The following is a 19266-nucleotide window of genomic DNA, read 5'->3' as shown; positions in this document are numbered from 1 at the left end:
ATTGGTCAACATATGGTAGTTGCTTATGGTGACCATGGATGACATATGGGTCATTGGTCAACATATGGTAGTTGCTTATGGTGACCATGGATGACATATGGGTCATTGGTCAACATATGGTAGTTGCTTATGGTGTCCATGGATGACATACGGGTTATTGGTCAACATATGGTAGTTGCTTGTGGTGACCATGGATGACATATGGTTCATTGGTCAACATATAGTAGTTGCTTCTGGTGACCATGGATGACATATGGGTCATTGGTCAACATATGGCAGTTGCTTATGGTGTCCATGGATGACATAGGGGTCATTGGTCAACATGGTAGTTACTTATGGTGTCCATGGATGACATACATGTTATTGCTCAACATATGGTTGTTACTAATGGTGACCATGGATGACATATGGGTCATTGGTTACCATATGGTAGTTGCTTATGGTGTCCATGGATGACATATGGGTCATTGGTCAACATCGTAGTTGCTTATGGTGTCCATGGATGACATACGTGTTATTGGTCAACATATGGTAGTTTCTTATAGTGACCATGGATAACATATGAGTCATTGGTCAACATGGTAGTTGCATATGGTGTCCATGGATGGCATACGGGTTATTGGTCAACATATGGTAGTTGCTTATGGTGACCATGGATGACATATGGGTTATTGGTCAACATGGCTGTTGCTTATGGTGTCCATGGATGTCATACAGGTTATTGGTCAACATATGGTAGTTGCTTATGGTGACCATGGATGACATATGGGTCATTGGTCAACAAGTTAGTTGCTTATGGTATCCATGGATGACATATGGGTCATTGGTCAGCATGGTAGTTGCTGATGGTGTCGATGGATGACATATGGGTCATTGGTTAACATATGGTAGTTGCTTATGGTGTCCATGGATGACATATGGGTCATTGGTCAACATATGGTAGTTGCTTATGGTGAACATGGATGATATATGGGTCATTGGTCAACATATGGTAGTTGCTTATGGTGACCATGGATGACATATGGGTCATTGGTCAACATATGGTAGTTGCTTATGGTGTCCATGGATGACATACGGGTTATTGGTCAACATATGGTAGTTGCTTATGGTGACCGTGGATGACATATGGGTCATTGGTCAACATATGGTAGTTGCTTATGGTGACCATGGATGACATATGGGTCATTGGTCAACATATGGTAGTTCCTTATGGTGTCGATGGATGACATATGGGTCATTGGTCAACATGGTAGCTGTTTATGGTGTCCATGGATGACATATTGGTCATTGTTGTGATGGTAAAATATGGTAGTTGCTAGATTAAAAAGGCATATATCATTTGTGTCGGTTGTGTATTAAAATAGAAATTGATTTTTCTTTTAAGTGTGACTTTTGACAAAACTACCCTTACTAATTAAATATGAGTCATTGTATGTATGAGGACAATTTGGTCATTTTATAATGAAACATCTTCTAGGCGCCATAATGTTTTCCAACGAAACACGTTGTTTCAGTTCTTCAGTCTTATTTCAGTCACTTGCAAACAACCCCAATTTCAAAATTCCGACAGTAAAAAAACCCTAAAATCATTTTCGTAGAATCATTATCTTGGTGAAGGTTTATTATTATGGAAGCCAATACTTCTTCGAAGATGCAATCAAGAAATCAAAGGAAATTAGTAACAGACATGCCATTGGAAGTGATGGAGAAAATAATAGTCGACTTGGGAAAAATTTCAGCAGTCGAGGCTTTCGGGATGAAGAGTGTGTAAGTTTTGTCTTCGATGATTCTATTTAACAAGTGTATTTGAGTTGTCTTTACATTTTCAAGCGAATATTGTGTTGCGTTTGCAGTTGCAAATTCTTCAATGAGGCAGGGAAAACAAATGAAGTATATAAACATATGGAGTTAGATGGATTACGATTTCGTGGTTGGTTTGACCAGCAACATGCAGTTGTCAACAAATGCTTAGAGATGAGAAACCCAAATATTTTGTTCAGGAATGGATTGGTACGTTGTTATATATATGCATAGTATTACTTAATTTGTTTCTTGTTTTGCATTACTTTAACTAGAAATTATGTGTTTAATGTTTTTTTTTCAGATGAAGTTATTTTTCTTAGAAGCTGATCATGAAGGGAAAACGATGCTTGAAGAAGCATCTGCGTTGGGACATTTGGATTCAACATTTGTCCTGGGAATGATGCTGATGGTTGAAGGGAGACATAGGAAGTAGGAAGCTTTAGACATGTTGAACAATGCTTACCGCAGAGCAAAAGGTAAGTGTAATCTTAGAGCAACTTGTTCTAAGGTTCATCTCCACTTAAATAGGGAGGGGAGGAAACATGTAAACTTCCATGGCTTCCACAGAACTTGTGCAATGCATAAGTCTGTGATTAGTGTGTCAGACGCTTTTGTGAGTGGATACAAATGGGTGTTTAGGTGTGAAATTTGTTTGTGGGATGTTTCTTTCGTTAGCTTTTCTAGGGTGTTTGGTATAATTTATGAGTAGTTTGTTGAAATGTACTTTCATATTATGACAATTAATGCTATGTACATTCTTTTGGTTTAATTTACGAGTATATAGTAATTTACTTGATAAGTAATTACTGGATGTTGTTACTTGATTAGTAAATATGTTGTGTTGTTAATAAGGGACAAAAAGAGTAAAAGTTTGGAATGATGTTTGAATAATGTTTGAATAATGTGTTTTGGACTTTCAATATTAGTGTTTATATTGTATTGTGATTATAGTTGTATGTAGCAAATGTTTGTTCTTTCCTAGTATTAAATACATATAAAATACAATAAAACAAACAAAATATATTACCAATTCAAAAAAATATCATTCAAACCATTTCTTACCAATTTGGTTTAATATCAATACATGAATACATACTTGTAATTTGATTAAATGCTAATATGTATTAATTTGTAATTCGGTTTAATATCAATACATAAATATATTTTATTTTGGATTTGGTAATTTGGTTTAATATCAACTAGTGGAGAACCCATGCTTTGCATGGGGTAAAATTGTAAACGCATAAACTTAGGGACTAAAAGTAGCAACAAAGAAAGACTATTGTGGCTAAAATCAAAGTAAAAAAAAGTTACTATAAACATAAGGACTAAAAGTGGCAACAAAAGAAAACTATTGTGTTTAAAATCTAAAGTAAAAAAGTTTACTATTAAAATCTTGTTCCACTTTTAATATATATATATATATATATATATATATATATATATATATATATATATATATATATATGAATACATGAGTATATACTAGTAATTTGGTGAAATGTTAATATAAATGTATTACATTATGGATTATGATATATATATATATATATATATATATATATATATATATATATATATATATATATGTTATTTTTGTCTTTTTTATTTCAACAATCAAAATTCCATTGTTACCTAACTATAAAATGTTATAATATTTGAATAATGTGTTTTGACACAAATTTGGAATGATTTCACGGGCAATTTGGTCTTTTTGCACTCTAAATCGTTAAGGCGCCATCATACCTCTGACGTCACGCCGGCGTTTCAGTTCTTCAACCATTCAGAACATCTCAACTTTTCCGGACGATAAATCTGCATACAAACACTAAAACCCCAAAATCATCGAAGGATAATCGTTCTTAAAATCGATTTTCTCCGACAATAGAGACTCATGCACTCCTCGCGACCAGATCATCATAAAGTAAGTTTTTTTTCTATACCCTGTTACACTGTCTTTCATAGTTACGCTTAATTTAAAAAAAAATTGAAATCAACTACTCCAATGTGTATTTTGTAAGTAGAATGTCAAATCCTAGAAGTCGCCATTCGTTAGATGATCTCCCACTAGAGATTTTGAGTCGGATATTTGTTGTATTAGGGGCAGAATCTGCGAAAGACATCGTCTATGCAAGACTTTGGTAATTCTCAGTAAACATCAACTAATGAATGTATATTTGATGAAATACAACTTTATTTATTTGTTATTTACTGTGTATTTAAATTTTTGAAGTTCAAAGAAGATGTATGAAGCGGGGGGTGATCCTCAAGTGTACAGAACAGCATGCATTGACATGTTTGAAGGAATGGGTCCCAAAAATCTGAAAGCTGATTTATTTATACGCACATGTGCATTGCATAATAACATTGAAGCCATGTTTAGACAAGGAATTGTATGTGTAGTTTCAGTAATTATATGTAATCTATACCATTTATTAATATTTAGTGTCATTTGTAACATCCCAATTTTCAAGACCAAAAATTTCATTTTTAATTAAGTAACTTGCAAAATAGTTTACCAAAAACATTACCAATGTCATATCAATTTATAAAACTATAACAACGTGTCTCAAAACCATATCATAAATAGTAATAAAAATCAGAGTACAATCCTAGATAACTCAATGCGGAAATCATGTGTGTGTGTAATGTGCTGCTACACCGCCGACTCCTTCCCCTTAGACGAAGAGGTACGTAAAACCAAAACTAAAAACCGTAAGCACAAAGCTTAGTGAGTTCCCCCATCATACCCATACCAAATAATGCATAAGCCTCGATATCTTTCAACCGGTAACTGTCAGGCATAGCCGGGAGCTGGACTCCCCCTCGGTATCTTTCAACCGGTAACTGGGTACTAACCTCCCCTTTGGTATCTTTCAACCAGTAACTGGGGACTAACCTCCCCTTCGGTATCTTTCAACCGGTAAACGGGGACTATTTCACCCCTACTACTGCTAACACATATTAAGCATAATAATCATATCAAGCACATTAATCATATCAAGCACAGTAAGCATATCACATATTAATCCTAGATAATTATCACAAAGACAATCATCTATCTAACACTCTCACTTGTGGGCCGGCATTGTGGCAGTAGACGCACCCTTACTAGAAAGGAAACTCACCTCGAAGTCGTGTAGTGTCTTCACTGATCTCGGTGTGGAAATCGACTCTCCCTGACTCCTCAATCCCTACACAACAACTCTTCTAAGTTATCAACTCATACTCGTAACCCTTACAAGGGTCACTCAATCCAAGTCAAAGTCAAAGTCAAATCCATGGTCAAAGTCAACTTTTGGTCGAAGTCAACATCTGGTTGACTCGACTCGCCGAGTTGGCCCGTCAACTCGTCGAGTCCCCATATCCACAAAAAGCCATAATCCCGTCCCTACTCGTCGAGTCTAGCAAGTGCTCGACGAGTTCGCCTTCAACAACACATCGGTCAATCTTCAACCGACTCGCCGAGTTCGTCCTTGAACTCGCCGAGTTCATCTTCATCCATAAGAAGATGTTTAGTCTATGACTCGTCGAGTTCCCTTTGAACTCGCCGAGTCCGTCTTCATGTGGCTGGAACATTGCCTTGAACTCGTCGAGTCTGTTCATCCACTCGCCGAGTGCTATGATTCCCAGGTCCCTGGTGAACCTAAACAACTGGGCGAACCTTCGATCTTAACAATTAGTCCATAAACAGAAAGGATTTGGTGAAAAATACACCCCGACTCGCCGAGTCCCTCTATGTCCAAAACTGTACAGTCGATTATAATGGGTCTTAACGCGTCAAAACCATAGATCTGGCCTCGTAGGGTCCATTTTATACGTAAAGCTTTAAACTTGATGTACATGCATGGGGCCTTTGGCTCAAAAAGCCATAAAAGGAGGTCTACAAGATGCATAGGTCCCTCATGGCCATAAAGTTGGCACCTTTATGCCATGAGAACCCTCCAAAGTCCAAGATCTGAAGCCATATCTCCATATTACACCCCAGAACCCGAAAATAGCTTAGAAATGCCCTAAAGTTACCAAAATCCAAGCCCTAAGTTAATTAAACACATGGAAAGTCAAGATTGAAGCTTTTTACCTTAAATGAGCTGGAAATGGAACACAATCTTTGGACCTTCTAGCTTCAACTTGAACCCCCAAGCTCCTTCCTTCTTCTCAAGCGTCACAACCACCAAAAATGCACAAAAAGGGCTTAAGAGCACTCAAACAAGGCTAGGGTTTCAATTTAAGGTCTTCTGGAAGTGTGAGGGACGATGGAGGCTGATATGGGAGGAGATAAGTTGTTTAAATAGGGTGCAAACCCTAAATATTAGGGTTTTGTCCAGACAGCTCCTACTCGTCGAGTCGGTCTTCCGACTCGTCGAGTAGGTCACTTAAACCCCCGATCAACAGTCGAGTCTACTCGACGAGTTGGGCCTCCAACTCGCCGAGTCCCAGAGTAAATTTCAACATTTCTTGAATTTAAATATGTACCTGGAATCGGGTGTTACATCATTGATGTTATATATTGATATTGTTATTTTGTCAACAGGATGAGTGCTTTTATTATGGCAATTTTGATTTAGGATTGACTTTGTTGAGACAAGCAGCAGATGAAGATCATCTTGAGGCAATTTATTTGCTTGGAATGATCTACATTTCAAGAGGGTCCCATCATTATGATGAAGGTATGTATATATGGTATATATGTAAATTAAATTATATGTATAGTTAATTAAGGCATGTTCGTAGTTTGGGGTTAGTATTTAGTTGTGTTGTGTTGTATAATATTTGCTGTTGTATTGAAAAGGATACATTGGATTAATTGGTGGATATTTTAATGTGTAGGTTTACAATTACTTGATGCCTATTTTGGCTGGGCAGTTCCGGATGATGGGGAGTACACGGGTGTTGTTGATAGTGCCAAAGAGTTGTTGCCGGCTGTTGATGTTGTTCATAGACTTACAACGAATAACATCACATTCCAATGTGAATACCCACGTCATTCTATTAAAGGTGCATTTGCAATAGGCCATGAGGAGGATGAGGATCGACAAAGATATTGCATGGTTTGTCGTTGGTATGTAGAGTATGGTAGGTTTTGTATATTTCTTAAAAATATAAATGGTTGATAATATATTGGACATTGAATATTAGTGTTCATATCGTATTGTTTATGCAGTTGTATACTACTATAATTTTATTTTGGTTTTATGTTTACATCATTATGTTAAAAGGGAATTTTAGTCATTTTTGCTTGCTATGTTGTTTGAGTAGGATGAAGTATACGTAAAACCCATGTTATTTTTGTGATGAAGTATAGTTAATGGAATTAAAAGTAAGTTTGTAATGAATTCGTTATTAAGTAAAATAATCTACATAGATTATATACTTTAACATGCCCGGTTTTAAGGGTATGCAAGAGGTGCAACCGCACACGCCCCGGAAAAAATAGGGCCCGAGTTCTAATAAAATTATATGGTTAATTAGTCATTATTTACTATGTTTTTCAAGAAATTATACACAACTTGATTAGCACAACTGGCTTAACGTCGCCCTTTTCTAGCATAAGCTTAAGTTCGAGTCCGCTTGCCAGCAATATCTACTTTTATAATTCATTTTTACATTTTTAGCCATTAGTTTATGCCACATACTACCAATTCAAAAACATTTCATTCAAACCATATCTTACAAATTCCATTGATCATAATACTAATTCATCCATAGAATAAGAAAATTAATTAAGCATACAACATCCCAACAAATGTCGTCACAAATTAGCTACGTGTTTTGTTCCAAAGCAAAACAAACAAACGAAATCATATTCCATAGCATAATTCCCTAGCAAAATACCTACGAATGATACTTACATAGCAAATCAACTATGGAGTTAGTTTTCGTCACAAACTTCGTTGCATAGTAACCACAATAATTAATTCCATAGCAGCAGTACAACGAAAAGTGATTTCGTAACAAATGTAATTGGAAAATTGCTACGAATTTTTGTCCATAGAGTCGGTAGCATTTTCCCTAGCAAGTCCCATTCTCGCTACCAGAAATAAAATTCGTAGACAATGTGGTAACAACATTGCTATGGAACGACATTCCATAGCACAATCCATTGCAGATTAACAACGAAAATATGTTCCATAGCGACCTTCCCTACCAAAATTGTGTTTTTCTTGTAGTGGAATTTCTCCCTTGTAGATGTCTAGTTCGGAAAACTATGGTCTTCCCGAATCTGTTGGAAAAGGCTTTCCACATGAAGATGATATTCCACAATATCATACTTTACTTCCTCCACCTCCTCCAATTATTCTCCCTAACCCACAAGTTCAAAGACTTGAAAAGTTCGAGGTCACTCAAGCCCTATTGGCTAGCAAACATGAATATGGAAGATTTGTGTGTGCATATGTCTTGGAGATTAAGTCACACATTGACATGATGGGGATGTTAGGAGTTGATGTCTCAAGGAAGTTGGCTGTTGACTTGGTCCTTCAGTCACTTCCTGAGTCGTATAGTCAGTTTGTTAAAGACTACTATATGACAGACTGCGACGTAACCCTTATTGATCTTACCTATTTGCTTATTGTTGCTGAGTCTGCAATAATTTGGCGCACTGGTAAAGAAAATTTGATTAGAAGATCTACTTCCCAAACTTCCATGGACATTGAAAATGGAAGCATTGGAAGTCCAGAAAAGATTTCTCTTTCCAAGGGAAAGGGAAAGACTAAGTCTGAGATTGTCCCGTGTACCATTCCCAAAGAGTCCATATATTTCTATTGCCAAGAAAAGGGGTATTGGTTGCGAAGCTGTCGTATCTACCTGAAGGATCATAAGAATGGTAAGGTCAAAAAGTTTGACTCTGCTTCAGGTAAGTCCACTATCTTACTCTATTAACTTCCCATTTGTAGATTCTTAATACATGATGTGATAATATTACATTTTGATGTTTTGTATGATCAAAGGAAGCTTAAATGAAAGGCATGTAGAGTCTGATCGTGAAGAGATGGATTTCGATCGCATGGTTCGATGATCGGATTTTTGAGCTGATGCTTAAGAGTTATGATAGATTGTTTAGAAATTTGTAATAACATAATTTTCATTTGTAATTGCATTGTAAGGAAAAGTTTTTCTGCAATTTTAATAAATAAAGGGAAAAAATTATCTTATGTTATATTTCCTTACAATGGCATATGTGAAAATTGATGTTTGTAGTTTTAGCAATATGGATTTGATTCTTTCGTTTGTGGTAGTGTCAAAATTTACCAAATAAGGAAAGATTCTCATCACCCAAATTTAAATTAGACAGAAACTTGGGATCATGCAACTTGTATTATATGATGAATGAGAACCTTCATCTTTGGGAAATTAGGACTAATTCCTTGTTCACATACAAAGGTGAGTTAAGTGAAGGACTGGGGGATCCGGTACACTTGGTTGTGCGCTGGTCAGGTCCACCACAAAGAACGATAAGACTATTCGTTATGGTTTACTAAAGTTAGTAAATATGGTTATGCTTACAAGATTAAGTATAATTCTGAGTCATTGAAAAATCTCAATGTATAGCAGAACGAATAAAATCAAAGTCGGCAGAAAGATAAATGTTTCTCCAATCTGAAAAGATGGGAGAGTACTTGAGTATCGTATTTTATGATCATCTTTATGATTATGAAAGCCATATCACAATTGATCCTCTAAAGTGCACTTGTATGGCCAAGAAGAGGAATCGGGGATTGTGATTAAATCAAAAGGTGAATCATACTTCGTTCCAAAATCAAGTCTGAGAGTCATACTCCAAGATTGTACATTGGGTGACATAATCTTAAGAAATATTTATAACACTTATCAAATGTAGAGTAAAATGTTTCTTACTCTTGTACATTTGAAATTGGTAAGTTGTGATGTCTTGGATAAGACAAAGACCAACTAAGACCAATTGTGTGAAGTGGTTTGTCTTGATAAGAAATCGCACTAACTCTTGAAATTTTTTTTGTTAAGTAATGTTCTTGACAGAGAGAAACTTATATGTCAAGAGGTAAGTGGGAGTCTTAAAGATCTTTAAAAGTTTTAAGAACTAATCAAGAGTCAACCTATTGTTAATCACCAGCACACGACTTGAGGTTTGTAACCTATCATGTTGACATATTCTTGTTTCTGTGCTCATTCCAGTTACGGTTGACTATGCACATGAGTTCTATGAGTTGTCAACTATTTGCATAGGGCAAAGCACCTTGGTCAGTGAAATTTCATTGATCAGGAAGGGTGATCTACTTAATAACTTGGAAGACATAGCAGGCCCTTGTGCTACCGAGTGGCAAGGAATTAAGATTAGATAGGTTCAGTCCATATGAGTTTGGATTTGTCAATAACCTTGTCTTACGATTATGGTTATGACAAATTAACATGGATAGGAACACATACACCATATAAAAATCTAAGTGTCATAAGGTTTCTCTCCAATTCATGAAAATGATTGTGAGGAAACGCTTTCATTAAGTAGATTTTAAAGAGTTAGCATTTGTAATATTTGCATTCTCAAATTCGATTATGATTACGACATCCCTCTTCATAGTTCGAATTGTGAGAAATGGAAAAAGGTCTAAACATTTGAGACTTATTGCTGTAAGTTCTAAAATTGTTTAGACACACATATGAGCTTTCTAATAAAAGGTGTGTGAGCTTAGATAAAGGCTTATCGAATCATCTCCTGTCAGAAATCTGAACTTTGGTAAGAAAGTCAATAAAGTATTGATTTATATAAGTCCAGCTGATTTCTAGATTTATGCCACAGCTAGTGGGAGCATAAAAGTTATGCAAGTAACAAAAGAATTGTTATGCTAGTGGGAGCATAATTATTATGGTAATTGTTGCAAGTTAGCAATGTTAATTATAGAAAAACAAGTTTTCAATTCGCAAAGTTGCAGGGTTGAAAAGTTGTTTTGCTATAATTAAGGGAGAGGAACTTATACTTCATTTCAATTCTAAAAGTTTAGATTGAGATTTTAATTAAATTTAGTCAAGGATTTATATGAATACCATGTTGAAATTCTTCAACATTGGAATTTTATATATGGAAATATTATAGCAAAAGACTGGTCAAGTATCATGTCTTTATGTAAGACATTATGAATCGTATTCCATATGCTTCGGGTATAGGATCGATTGCATATGCTATAATATTCATGTGTTCTAATTTTCCAAATGCTTAGGGCATTAAGAGGGAAAAAGGACTAGAACAGGATATGACTAAAGGTATTAAACAACTGCTAAGAACAATCCAAGGTTCGCCAAAGATTGGTTGCTTATGGATAGTTGGAAGTATAGTAATGGATGGACCATATTGACATTATTATGAATAGACAGGATTCTATTAACAATGAGTTGTCATATGGAAAATATGGAAATGTTTCCATAATGGGAGTTGGATATCAAGAATCTATGAGAAAGTTAGAAACTTTTATGCAATAAGGATGTTCAAAGGAATGTGCTTTGAATATGAGACTTCGGATCTATGGAATTGTCTTGTAACAATCTCCAATGGAAAGTATTGTAATTAACAAAGTCTTTCTGACTTGTTTACATAGTAATTACAAAAGGATCACTGCATATAAGAATCTAACAAATTACAGTAAGTGGCAAGAACTTGGTATTCTTAAACTTACGATAAGCATTTGGAATTGTGAAATTAGTATCTGTTCCTTTTAGAATTGATCTATTTTACAAAGTAAGGACCGTAGGTACACACAATGTGCATGCTTGGAGCATGAGATAGTTATTGTTTTAATTTAAGTATTAGTTGATAAATCGAAACAATGTATAATGAATAACGAGTAATCAATATGGTGATTAAATAAAAGGTATTTTATTTACACTCAAAAGTTTTGGGGCCATATAGGATTAGTATTATTCTTGTGTTTCACTTTGCATGTTTTGACTTCCCGAATAATAAGATTATTCAAACCATCCACAGTTGATCATACTTTGGAAGTAGGTAATGAGGGTAGACTGTCATGAGTTGGCTTGTAGATTGTCTAAGGCGTTAGGCATAGCAAGAGTTTGCTACACCATTCATGAGTGCTCCTGAAATAAGATTTGAGTACTGGATTCAACCCACGCTCACCTGAATTACTTCATGGAATTTATCACTAGAAATTGTGAGACGATAATATCATATAATCTTTAAACTAAGATATATGACTTGTTGCTACGAGTTGGTTGTGCATTGATGATATGAAAACGAATTAGTAACTTGATGTTATAAAACGTATCATTGTGCATGACTTAATGAGTAGTTAGTACAAACATATAATGTCGAAGTTTATATATTCCTTTTTTCCTAAGAGGATTAAAAGCGATATCTTGGGCCCCTCGATGATTCTGTTTTGACTACGTGACGGCCCGATCAGAACTAAATTGATGTGTTCAGTTATGTTCTATGTCAGACGAATCGGAAATCGGGAAACAAATTGCAGGACAATAAGTATGACTATGTTCCATGTGTATGCCCGCATAGATATCTTGATAACAGAGGAATATATGATCCCTTATCTGAAGGACACGTCACTGACTAGGTCAGAGTTCGACAACGGCTTTCGAAAGCTTACGATTGCTAAGTTGGATCCGGAAGTCACATTGGCAGTAATAGTTATTAGACTTATCCAAGTGGGAGACTGTTGGATTTGGTGTCTAAGCCCATAACTATAATTGGGATGTACTTGACCCGATTGTAGCATGGTCCTTTAGGGTTGCCTTCACCAGTGCAACTTGTTAGGATAGACTTTTTAGAATAAGGTGATTTATGATTTATTAATATATTACAAGTATAAAATATTAATATAAAATCATATTATTTAATTAGTATTGATCAAGATTTAATTTGGAATTAATTTTGTGGTCAAAAGAGACTAATCAAATGAAATCGTCGAGTAGTAGAAAGGAACTCGGCGAGTTTTAGGCTCTGTTTGAAAAAAAAAATAGTTATCTTTAAACAAATGTCACCACACCCCACACTCAAACCTTGCTTGTCCTCAATCAACATTTTAAGCAAATTAGAAGACGTAAAGTGAAAATCCTAATAAAACACACAAAAACAAAGAAAATAAAAGACTAAAAAGGAAAAGAAAAGAAAAGAAACAAGAAAGCAAACTCAAACGACGGGTTGCCTCCCGCAAGCGCTTCTTTTTTGAGGAGTCTTTAGTTGGACTCCTTCCCGCTCTACGTTGTAGCGGCTTTCTCCAAATCCAGTCCTTCTTCAATTTTCTATTCACATGGCATTCCTTCTTCATATCTCTTAACCCTATGCCCATTTTATTTGAAACTTGACCCATCCTCATTCCATAACTCAATCACCCCATATGGATTTACATGCTTGATCTTAAAAGGCCCGGACCAACGAGTGCGCAATTTTCCGGGAAAAAGATTTAGTCTTGAATTGTATAAAAGAACTTTTTGGCCAACTTCAACTTCCTTATTCCCTTTCAACCTCGCATCATGCCACTTCTTTGTCTTTTCCATATAGATTAACGAGTTAGTGTATGACTCGTTTCTCAATTCCACTAAGGCATTCATTTGCAAGAGTCGATTGGCACACAACTCACTTGGTTCGAAATTGCATGTTTTCATAGCCCAATAAGCTTTATGCTCAAGCTACACCTGTAGATGACAGTTTTTACCATAAACTAATCTATAGGGTGTGGTTCCAATGGGTGTCCTAAATGCATCCCGGAATGCCCAAAGCGTATCATCCAATTTATCCGCCCAATCCTTCTTATTGCTAACCACAGACCTTTCCAACATTCTCTTGAATGCCCTATTTGTGATCTCGGTTTGCCCATTTTTTGTGGATGGTATGGTGTTGAAAGCCTATGGCGTACACCATATCTTTGTAACACCTTTTCTAGTTGATCATTAGAAAAATGGGTTCCCCTATCGCTTATCAATGCCTATGGTACGCCAAACCTAGAAAATAACCTTTTTACAAACTTCACAACGACCCTTGCATCATTTTTCGGTAGCGCCTGCGCTTCTGCCCACTCTGACACATAATCTACTTCCACAAGTATGTATTTATGTCCTCTAGATGATGGGAATGGGCCCATAAAATCCACACCCCACACATAAAATACTTCACACACTTGGATGTTCCTTTGACGAATTTCACTCCTTGCTGAAATATTACCTGACCTTTGGCAAGCATCACACTCTCTCGCATAGGTGGCAACATCCTTGAAGATTATTGGCCAATAAAACCCTGCATCAAACCCCTTCTTGGCCGTGTATTGTACCCCATGTTGTCCTTCTGCTGGCCCATTGTGGGAATGCTCTAAAATGTCACGAATCTCCTTTCCAAATACACATCTTCTAATGATTCCATCTACACAACTCCTCAAAAGATAGGGCTCATCCCAGAAATAATATTTGATTTCTGAAAAGAGCTTCTTTTTCTGCTAGTGAGTGAGCCCTTTTGGAAGAAAGTTCCCTGCCAAGAAGTTTGCAATGTCGGCATACAAAGGTTCTTCCCCCGTAATCATCATCAAGTATTCCTCGCGAAAGCTATCTCCAATACCCTTGTTGTCCATCTCGTCCCTCTCTGGATTTTCCAATCTTGATAGATGGTCGGCTGCCACATTCTCCATCCCTTTTTTTGTCCTTGATCTCGATGTCAAATTATTGAAGTAAAAGCACCCATCGAATCAATCTAGGCTTCACATCCTGCATGGCAAACACATACTTAATAGTAGAATGGTCAGTAAAAGCAGTAGTTTTAGACAAAATAAGGTGACGACGAAATTTGTCAAAGGCATAGACCACGACCAATAATTCCTTTTCAGTTGTGGTATAATTTTCTTGGGCTGGATTTTAGGTCTTGCTCACATTGTAAATGGGTTGAAAGTGCTTGTCAACCCCTTGACCAAGTACAGCTCCTAAGGCAAAATCACTCGCATCACACATTATTTCAAAAGATAAGTTCCAATTCGGGGCAATAATGATCGGGGCATTAGTTAATTTTTCTTTTAAAATATCAAAAGTAGCTAAACATTTTTTCGAAAAATTAAAAGGTGCATCTTTCAAAAGTAGTTGAGTTAAAGGTATAGTTATTTTAGAAAAATCCTTTATAAAACGGCGGTAAAAACCCACATTACCTAAAAAACTCCTAACACCCTTCACATTGGTTGGTGGGGGGAAATTAGCAATAGTATCGATTTTTGCCCGATCCACCTCAATCCCCGCTTTGGATACTTTATGGCCTAAAACAATGCCTTCTTTCACCATGAAATGACATTTTTCCCAATTCAAGACTAAATTGCTCTTTTTACACCTAGCAAGCATCAAATCAAGGTTAGTAAGACAATCATTAAAAGAAGAGCCAGAAACAGAAAAGTCATCCATGAATACTTCCATAAATTTTTCCACCATGTCGTGGAATATCGCCGTCATGCATCGTTGAAAGGTCGTCGGTGCATTGCATAACCCAAAAGGCATGCGTCGATATGTAAATGTTCCACTTGGGCAAGTGAAGGTCATATTCTCTTCATCATTTGGGTCTATAGGAATCTGGAAATAACCTGAAAATCCTTCTAAGAAACAATAATAGCAATGGCCATACAATCGCTCAAGCATTTGATCAATAAAAGGAAGAGGGAAGTGGTCCTGGAAAGTGACATCGTTTACCTTTCGATAATCGATACACACCCGCCAACCGGTTACCGTTCGTGTAGGTATGAGCTCGTTCTTCTCGTTCGTCACGATCGTCGTCCCTCCTTTCTTTGGCACTACTTGAATTGGGCTAACCCATGGACTATCGAAAATCGAATATATGATCCCAACATCTAAAGAGCTTGACACTCTCTTTCTTGACCACCTCTTCCATGTTCGGGTTCAACCGCCTTTGAAGTTGCACTACCGGCTTCACGCCTTCTTCAAGGTTGATCTTGTGAGAGAAATAAGAAGGGCTTATTCCTTTAATATCGGTAATTTTCCACGCGATGGCATTCTTTCTTTTCTTCAAAACTTGAACCAACTCTTCTTTTTTAGATTTTGTGAGGTCAGAAGCTATAATCACAGGTTTTTTATGACCCTCCTCCAAAAATGCATACTCTAAGTGTTCCAGCAAAGTTTTTAGCTCTAAATTCAAGTTTTGAATATTGAACACGTCGATTCCAATAACATAACTCGTTGCGTAATGCTAGATTTCCCGTCAGGTCGCGATTTTTCGTCCCAACTCGCCGAGTTTATCTCCGAAACTCGTCGAGTTGAGTTTTCAGAACTTCTTATCAATTCTTCGTATTCACTTTCTTCGAGTAACCTTTCTATCTCCTTTAAGTCTCTTTCAGCATCAAAGTCATCTTCTGAAGCAAAGGTGGATTCACTCGACTTGTCTTCTTTCCATTCCTCCAATGATTCTTCTATAATGTCCACGGAAAAGGCTGCATCATCACTAAACTTAGAGTGTTTCATGGCTCGATCAACTCCAAAAGTAATTGCATCTTCTCCCACTCGAAGTGTAAGTTTGGATTCTCTTATGTCCACTATGGCGTATTCGGTGTTTAGGAAGGGTCTTCCTAGAATGATCGGCACTTGATGGTCTTCTTCCATATCTAGCACTATGAAATCCGCAGGAAATACGAACTTGTCAACTTTCACCAATAGGCCCTCACATATCCCCCTTGGAAATGTCACCGTCTTATTTGCTAGATGAATTTCCATTGGAATCGGTCTCAGCTCCGGAAGGTTCAACTTCTTAAAGAATGAATATGGCATAAGGTTCACACACGCCCCCGAATCATCCAATGCATAACTAGTAGCTAAATTCCCGAATTGGCATGGTAAAGTCACACTACCCGGGTCACCCATGTTCTTTGGTAATTTATTTAGCATCACAGCTGAACAATTATCATTTAAGACCACCTTGGATGCTTCTTCCATCTTCTTTCTATTTGTGAGAAGTTCCTTCAGGAACTTGGCATACTTAGGAATTTGTGCAACCGCCTCGATGAAAGGAATGTTAATTTGAAGGCTTTGATGTGCTCCAGGAACTTTTGATAGTCTTGATTCTGCTTATCTTGTCTAGCTCGGCTTGGGAATGACAATGGAGGTTGATACGGTTTAATTGGAGGTCTATTTTTCTCTTCAAGCGTAGAACTCGTCCAGTTCTTTTCTGGAACTCGTCGAGTTGGGTCGAATGTTTGCAATTTCGGATTTTCTTTATCTTCCTCCTGCACCTCCTTAGAATCTTCATTCGGGATTGGGGTCAGAGGAGTTACTATTTTTCCGCTCCTATTCGTCACAATATTGATGTGTGTGCCTCTCGGATTTTTCTCGGTGTCGCTAAGAAGTCCGCCCGGTGTCCGCTTGTTGATTTTCTTTGCAAGCTGTCCTAGTTGTTTCTCAATGTTAAGGATAGCGGCTTGCTGATTTCTCATTAATGCTTGTTGCTCTTTCATTATTTCCTGTTGTTCTCGTATCGCCGCATCGGTTTCATTGTGTCTATTCTTGGATGCAGCTGCAAATCGTGTGAGCATGTCTTCAAAGTCCATTTTTCTTCTCTTGCACCGGCTCCTCCTTTTGATAGAAACCTCTCGCCTTTTGGCTATATTTTTCCTCCTTTTCCTTCTTGTACTCATCATATGGTAGCCACTCTTTTTTGGGTTTTTTCCAGTCCTCGTCATACCTATCCCCACTTGACTAGCTTACATGGGCTTTTCGGTTCCCATTCTCGTCCAAGTCACAGTCCATAGTAAGGTGAGGCCTGCTACAGTAATGACATCCTACCCGGATGGCATGGATGGATTGATCCATCTTTGTCATCCTTCGGTCCATGCTCTCAAATTTAGCCATCAATGCCGCCATGTTATCAGAAATTTAGTTCACCACTCCTCTAGTTGAGTCATTCCTTGGGTTGTGATATTCTCTAGAATGCTTAGAGAATTCTTCAATTAGCTCCTTTATAACCACGGGTGCCTTCTTCGTGAGTGGTCCTTGGGAGTCAAGGAGTTTCCTAGTTGTCACATTCACTCCCTCATAGAAAATGGAGACTTCTTGCAAAATGTTTAGGTCATTGTGGGGGCAGTTCCTCAACAAGCCTTTGTATCTTTCCCATGCCTCATAGTGTGACTCGCGACCTTGTTGTTCGAAGTTTGCAATGGCTTTTTTCAACTTTTTGATTTTTGAGGGATGGTAGAATTGATCATTGAACTCTTCGTGTATCTTAGCCTATGTTGTGATGGACCCTAGAGGGAGTGATTTTAGCCAATCTTTTAGCCTTCTTTCTTCAAAATCCAATTTCCAAGCTTCCAATCACTAGTTCCGCTTCCTTTTTCGCCCGAGCATGTCTTTATGACTGAAAACGAAAATTGAACATAATTAAGCATCTTTTGTCCAGTATTTGAGATAAAATTAACATAAAGTATTAAGATAATGCATGATTTTTATGACTAAATAAGCACATATCAATTATGAAAGATGGGGCAGGTATTTAATTCTGAATCCTTGTACTAGTTAAGTGTCCCTATAAGCATGCAGCTGCATGTTGTCCGAATCCAATGAGACTCTATGTTTGAAGCCTTAATGAATCGAAAATTCTAATCGTTTCTTCCCAATCAGGGTAAAACTTCACATAAGTCATTGAGCTACCTTACTCTTCTCATTCTGAGTTAAGAGTTGACTGCTTGGTCATTCTCGTATAGCAGAGGTACATCACTCTTCGGTCAGACAAGTACTTCTTCCGAACGTTTGGACTTATTTTGAGTTTTGGAGTTTGGTTGAAAATGAGGTCACCCTTAAGTCTTAATGAGAAGAAGCCTTTCACTATTTATCAACAAACAGATGATCGTAATTCAACGGGATACCACACAGACACTTCTGAGTCTCTTTTGACTCCGAAGGAAGAGATCGTTGACCGGTAACCAACTATTCCATGTATGTATTGACATCACTAGAATCTCTTAGATAACTTGCTTTATTTCTTTATCTTTGGCACACTCTTGCACGAAGATCCTTGTGATTTTCAAAAAGTCTGGTTCGTAGTTCTGATGATTACTTTCAGAATCGGAGAATAAGAAATGGTGAACTATTACGAATGGGCATATTCGAATCGGTGAAACTTAAGGGATAAGATTACGATTTTGGTGCGTGAAGATTTCAAACTTAGCCTGACATCACACCGCCTGACACACGCCAACCTGTCACGCCTTTTCAGGCGCTTTTTTAGGGATTATGGAGCGCCAAACGCCGGTTTTCTCTCACCACTAATGACATATATAAGGAAATTTAAAGCTTCATTATCATTCACCGCTTTCAAAGAATTTCTCATTCTGACGCAAGAAAACCCTTTTCTCTCACTACTGTTCATCGTCTTCTCCATCAATTTCCATGGCTGCTTCACCAGAACCTCCATCTGCTGCTGATCAAACTGCTTCATCAGGGATACTGGACATCAAGGCCAACCAAAATCTCATCTTGGACCTCGATCCATCCAAG

General features: G+C 37.2%; 2 protein-coding genes across 2 annotated transcripts; one reads left to right on the top strand and one right to left on the bottom strand.

The window, feature by feature from the left end:
• Window positions 1-1627: 1627 nt before the first annotated feature.
• On the top strand, window positions 1628-2236 carry LOC145106414 (putative F-box protein At1g67623). The gene is made up of 3 exons (XM_079043400.1): window positions 1628-1767; window positions 1854-2010; window positions 2105-2236. The coding sequence occupies exons 1-3, from the start codon at window positions 1628-1630 to the stop codon at window positions 2234-2236; spliced, it is 429 nt and encodes a 142-aa protein (XP_078899526.1).
• Window positions 2237-15586: 13350 nt separating this feature from the next.
• On the bottom strand, window positions 15587-16713 carry LOC145106412 (uncharacterized). The gene is made up of 2 exons (XM_079043398.1): window positions 16056-16713; window positions 15587-15912 (listed from the first exon to the last, which is right to left on the bottom strand). Exons 1-2 carry the CDS (start codon window positions 16711-16713, stop codon window positions 15587-15589), a joined length of 984 nt encoding a protein of 327 aa, XP_078899524.1.
• Between the last annotated feature and the right edge of the window lie 2553 nt (window positions 16714-19266).

Source organism: Lactuca virosa, chromosome 4 (assembly GCF_052849685.1).
Source record: "Lactuca virosa cultivar CGN04683 chromosome 4, Lactuca_virosa_CGN04683_v6, whole genome shotgun sequence".
NCBI classification, from domain to species: Eukaryota; Viridiplantae; Streptophyta; class Magnoliopsida; order Asterales; family Asteraceae; genus Lactuca; species Lactuca virosa.
This window is presented reverse-complemented; position numbering and strand designations above follow the sequence as displayed.

Excerpts from the sequence above, each read along its gene's own strand:
- LOC145106412 (XM_079043398.1), bottom strand. The coding sequence starts at position 16,713 with ATGGAAGAAGCATCCAAGGTGGTCTTAAATGATAATTGTTCAGCTGTG. Across the intron at positions 15,913-16,055 it reads ATACGAAGAATTGATAAGAA|AGCTAAAAACTTTGCTGGAA; the intron begins GTTCTGAAAACT and ends ACTTGAATTTAG.
- LOC145106414 (XM_079043400.1), top strand. The coding sequence starts at position 1,628 with ATGGAAGCCAATACTTCTTCGAAGATGCAATCAAGAAATCAAAGGAAA. Across the intron at positions 1,768-1,853 it reads GCTTTCGGGATGAAGAGTGT|TTGCAAATTCTTCAATGAGG; the intron begins GTAAGTTTTGTC and ends TTGCGTTTGCAG. Across the intron at positions 2,011-2,104 it reads TTTTGTTCAGGAATGGATTG|ATGAAGTTATTTTTCTTAGA; the intron begins GTACGTTGTTAT and ends TTTTTTTTTCAG.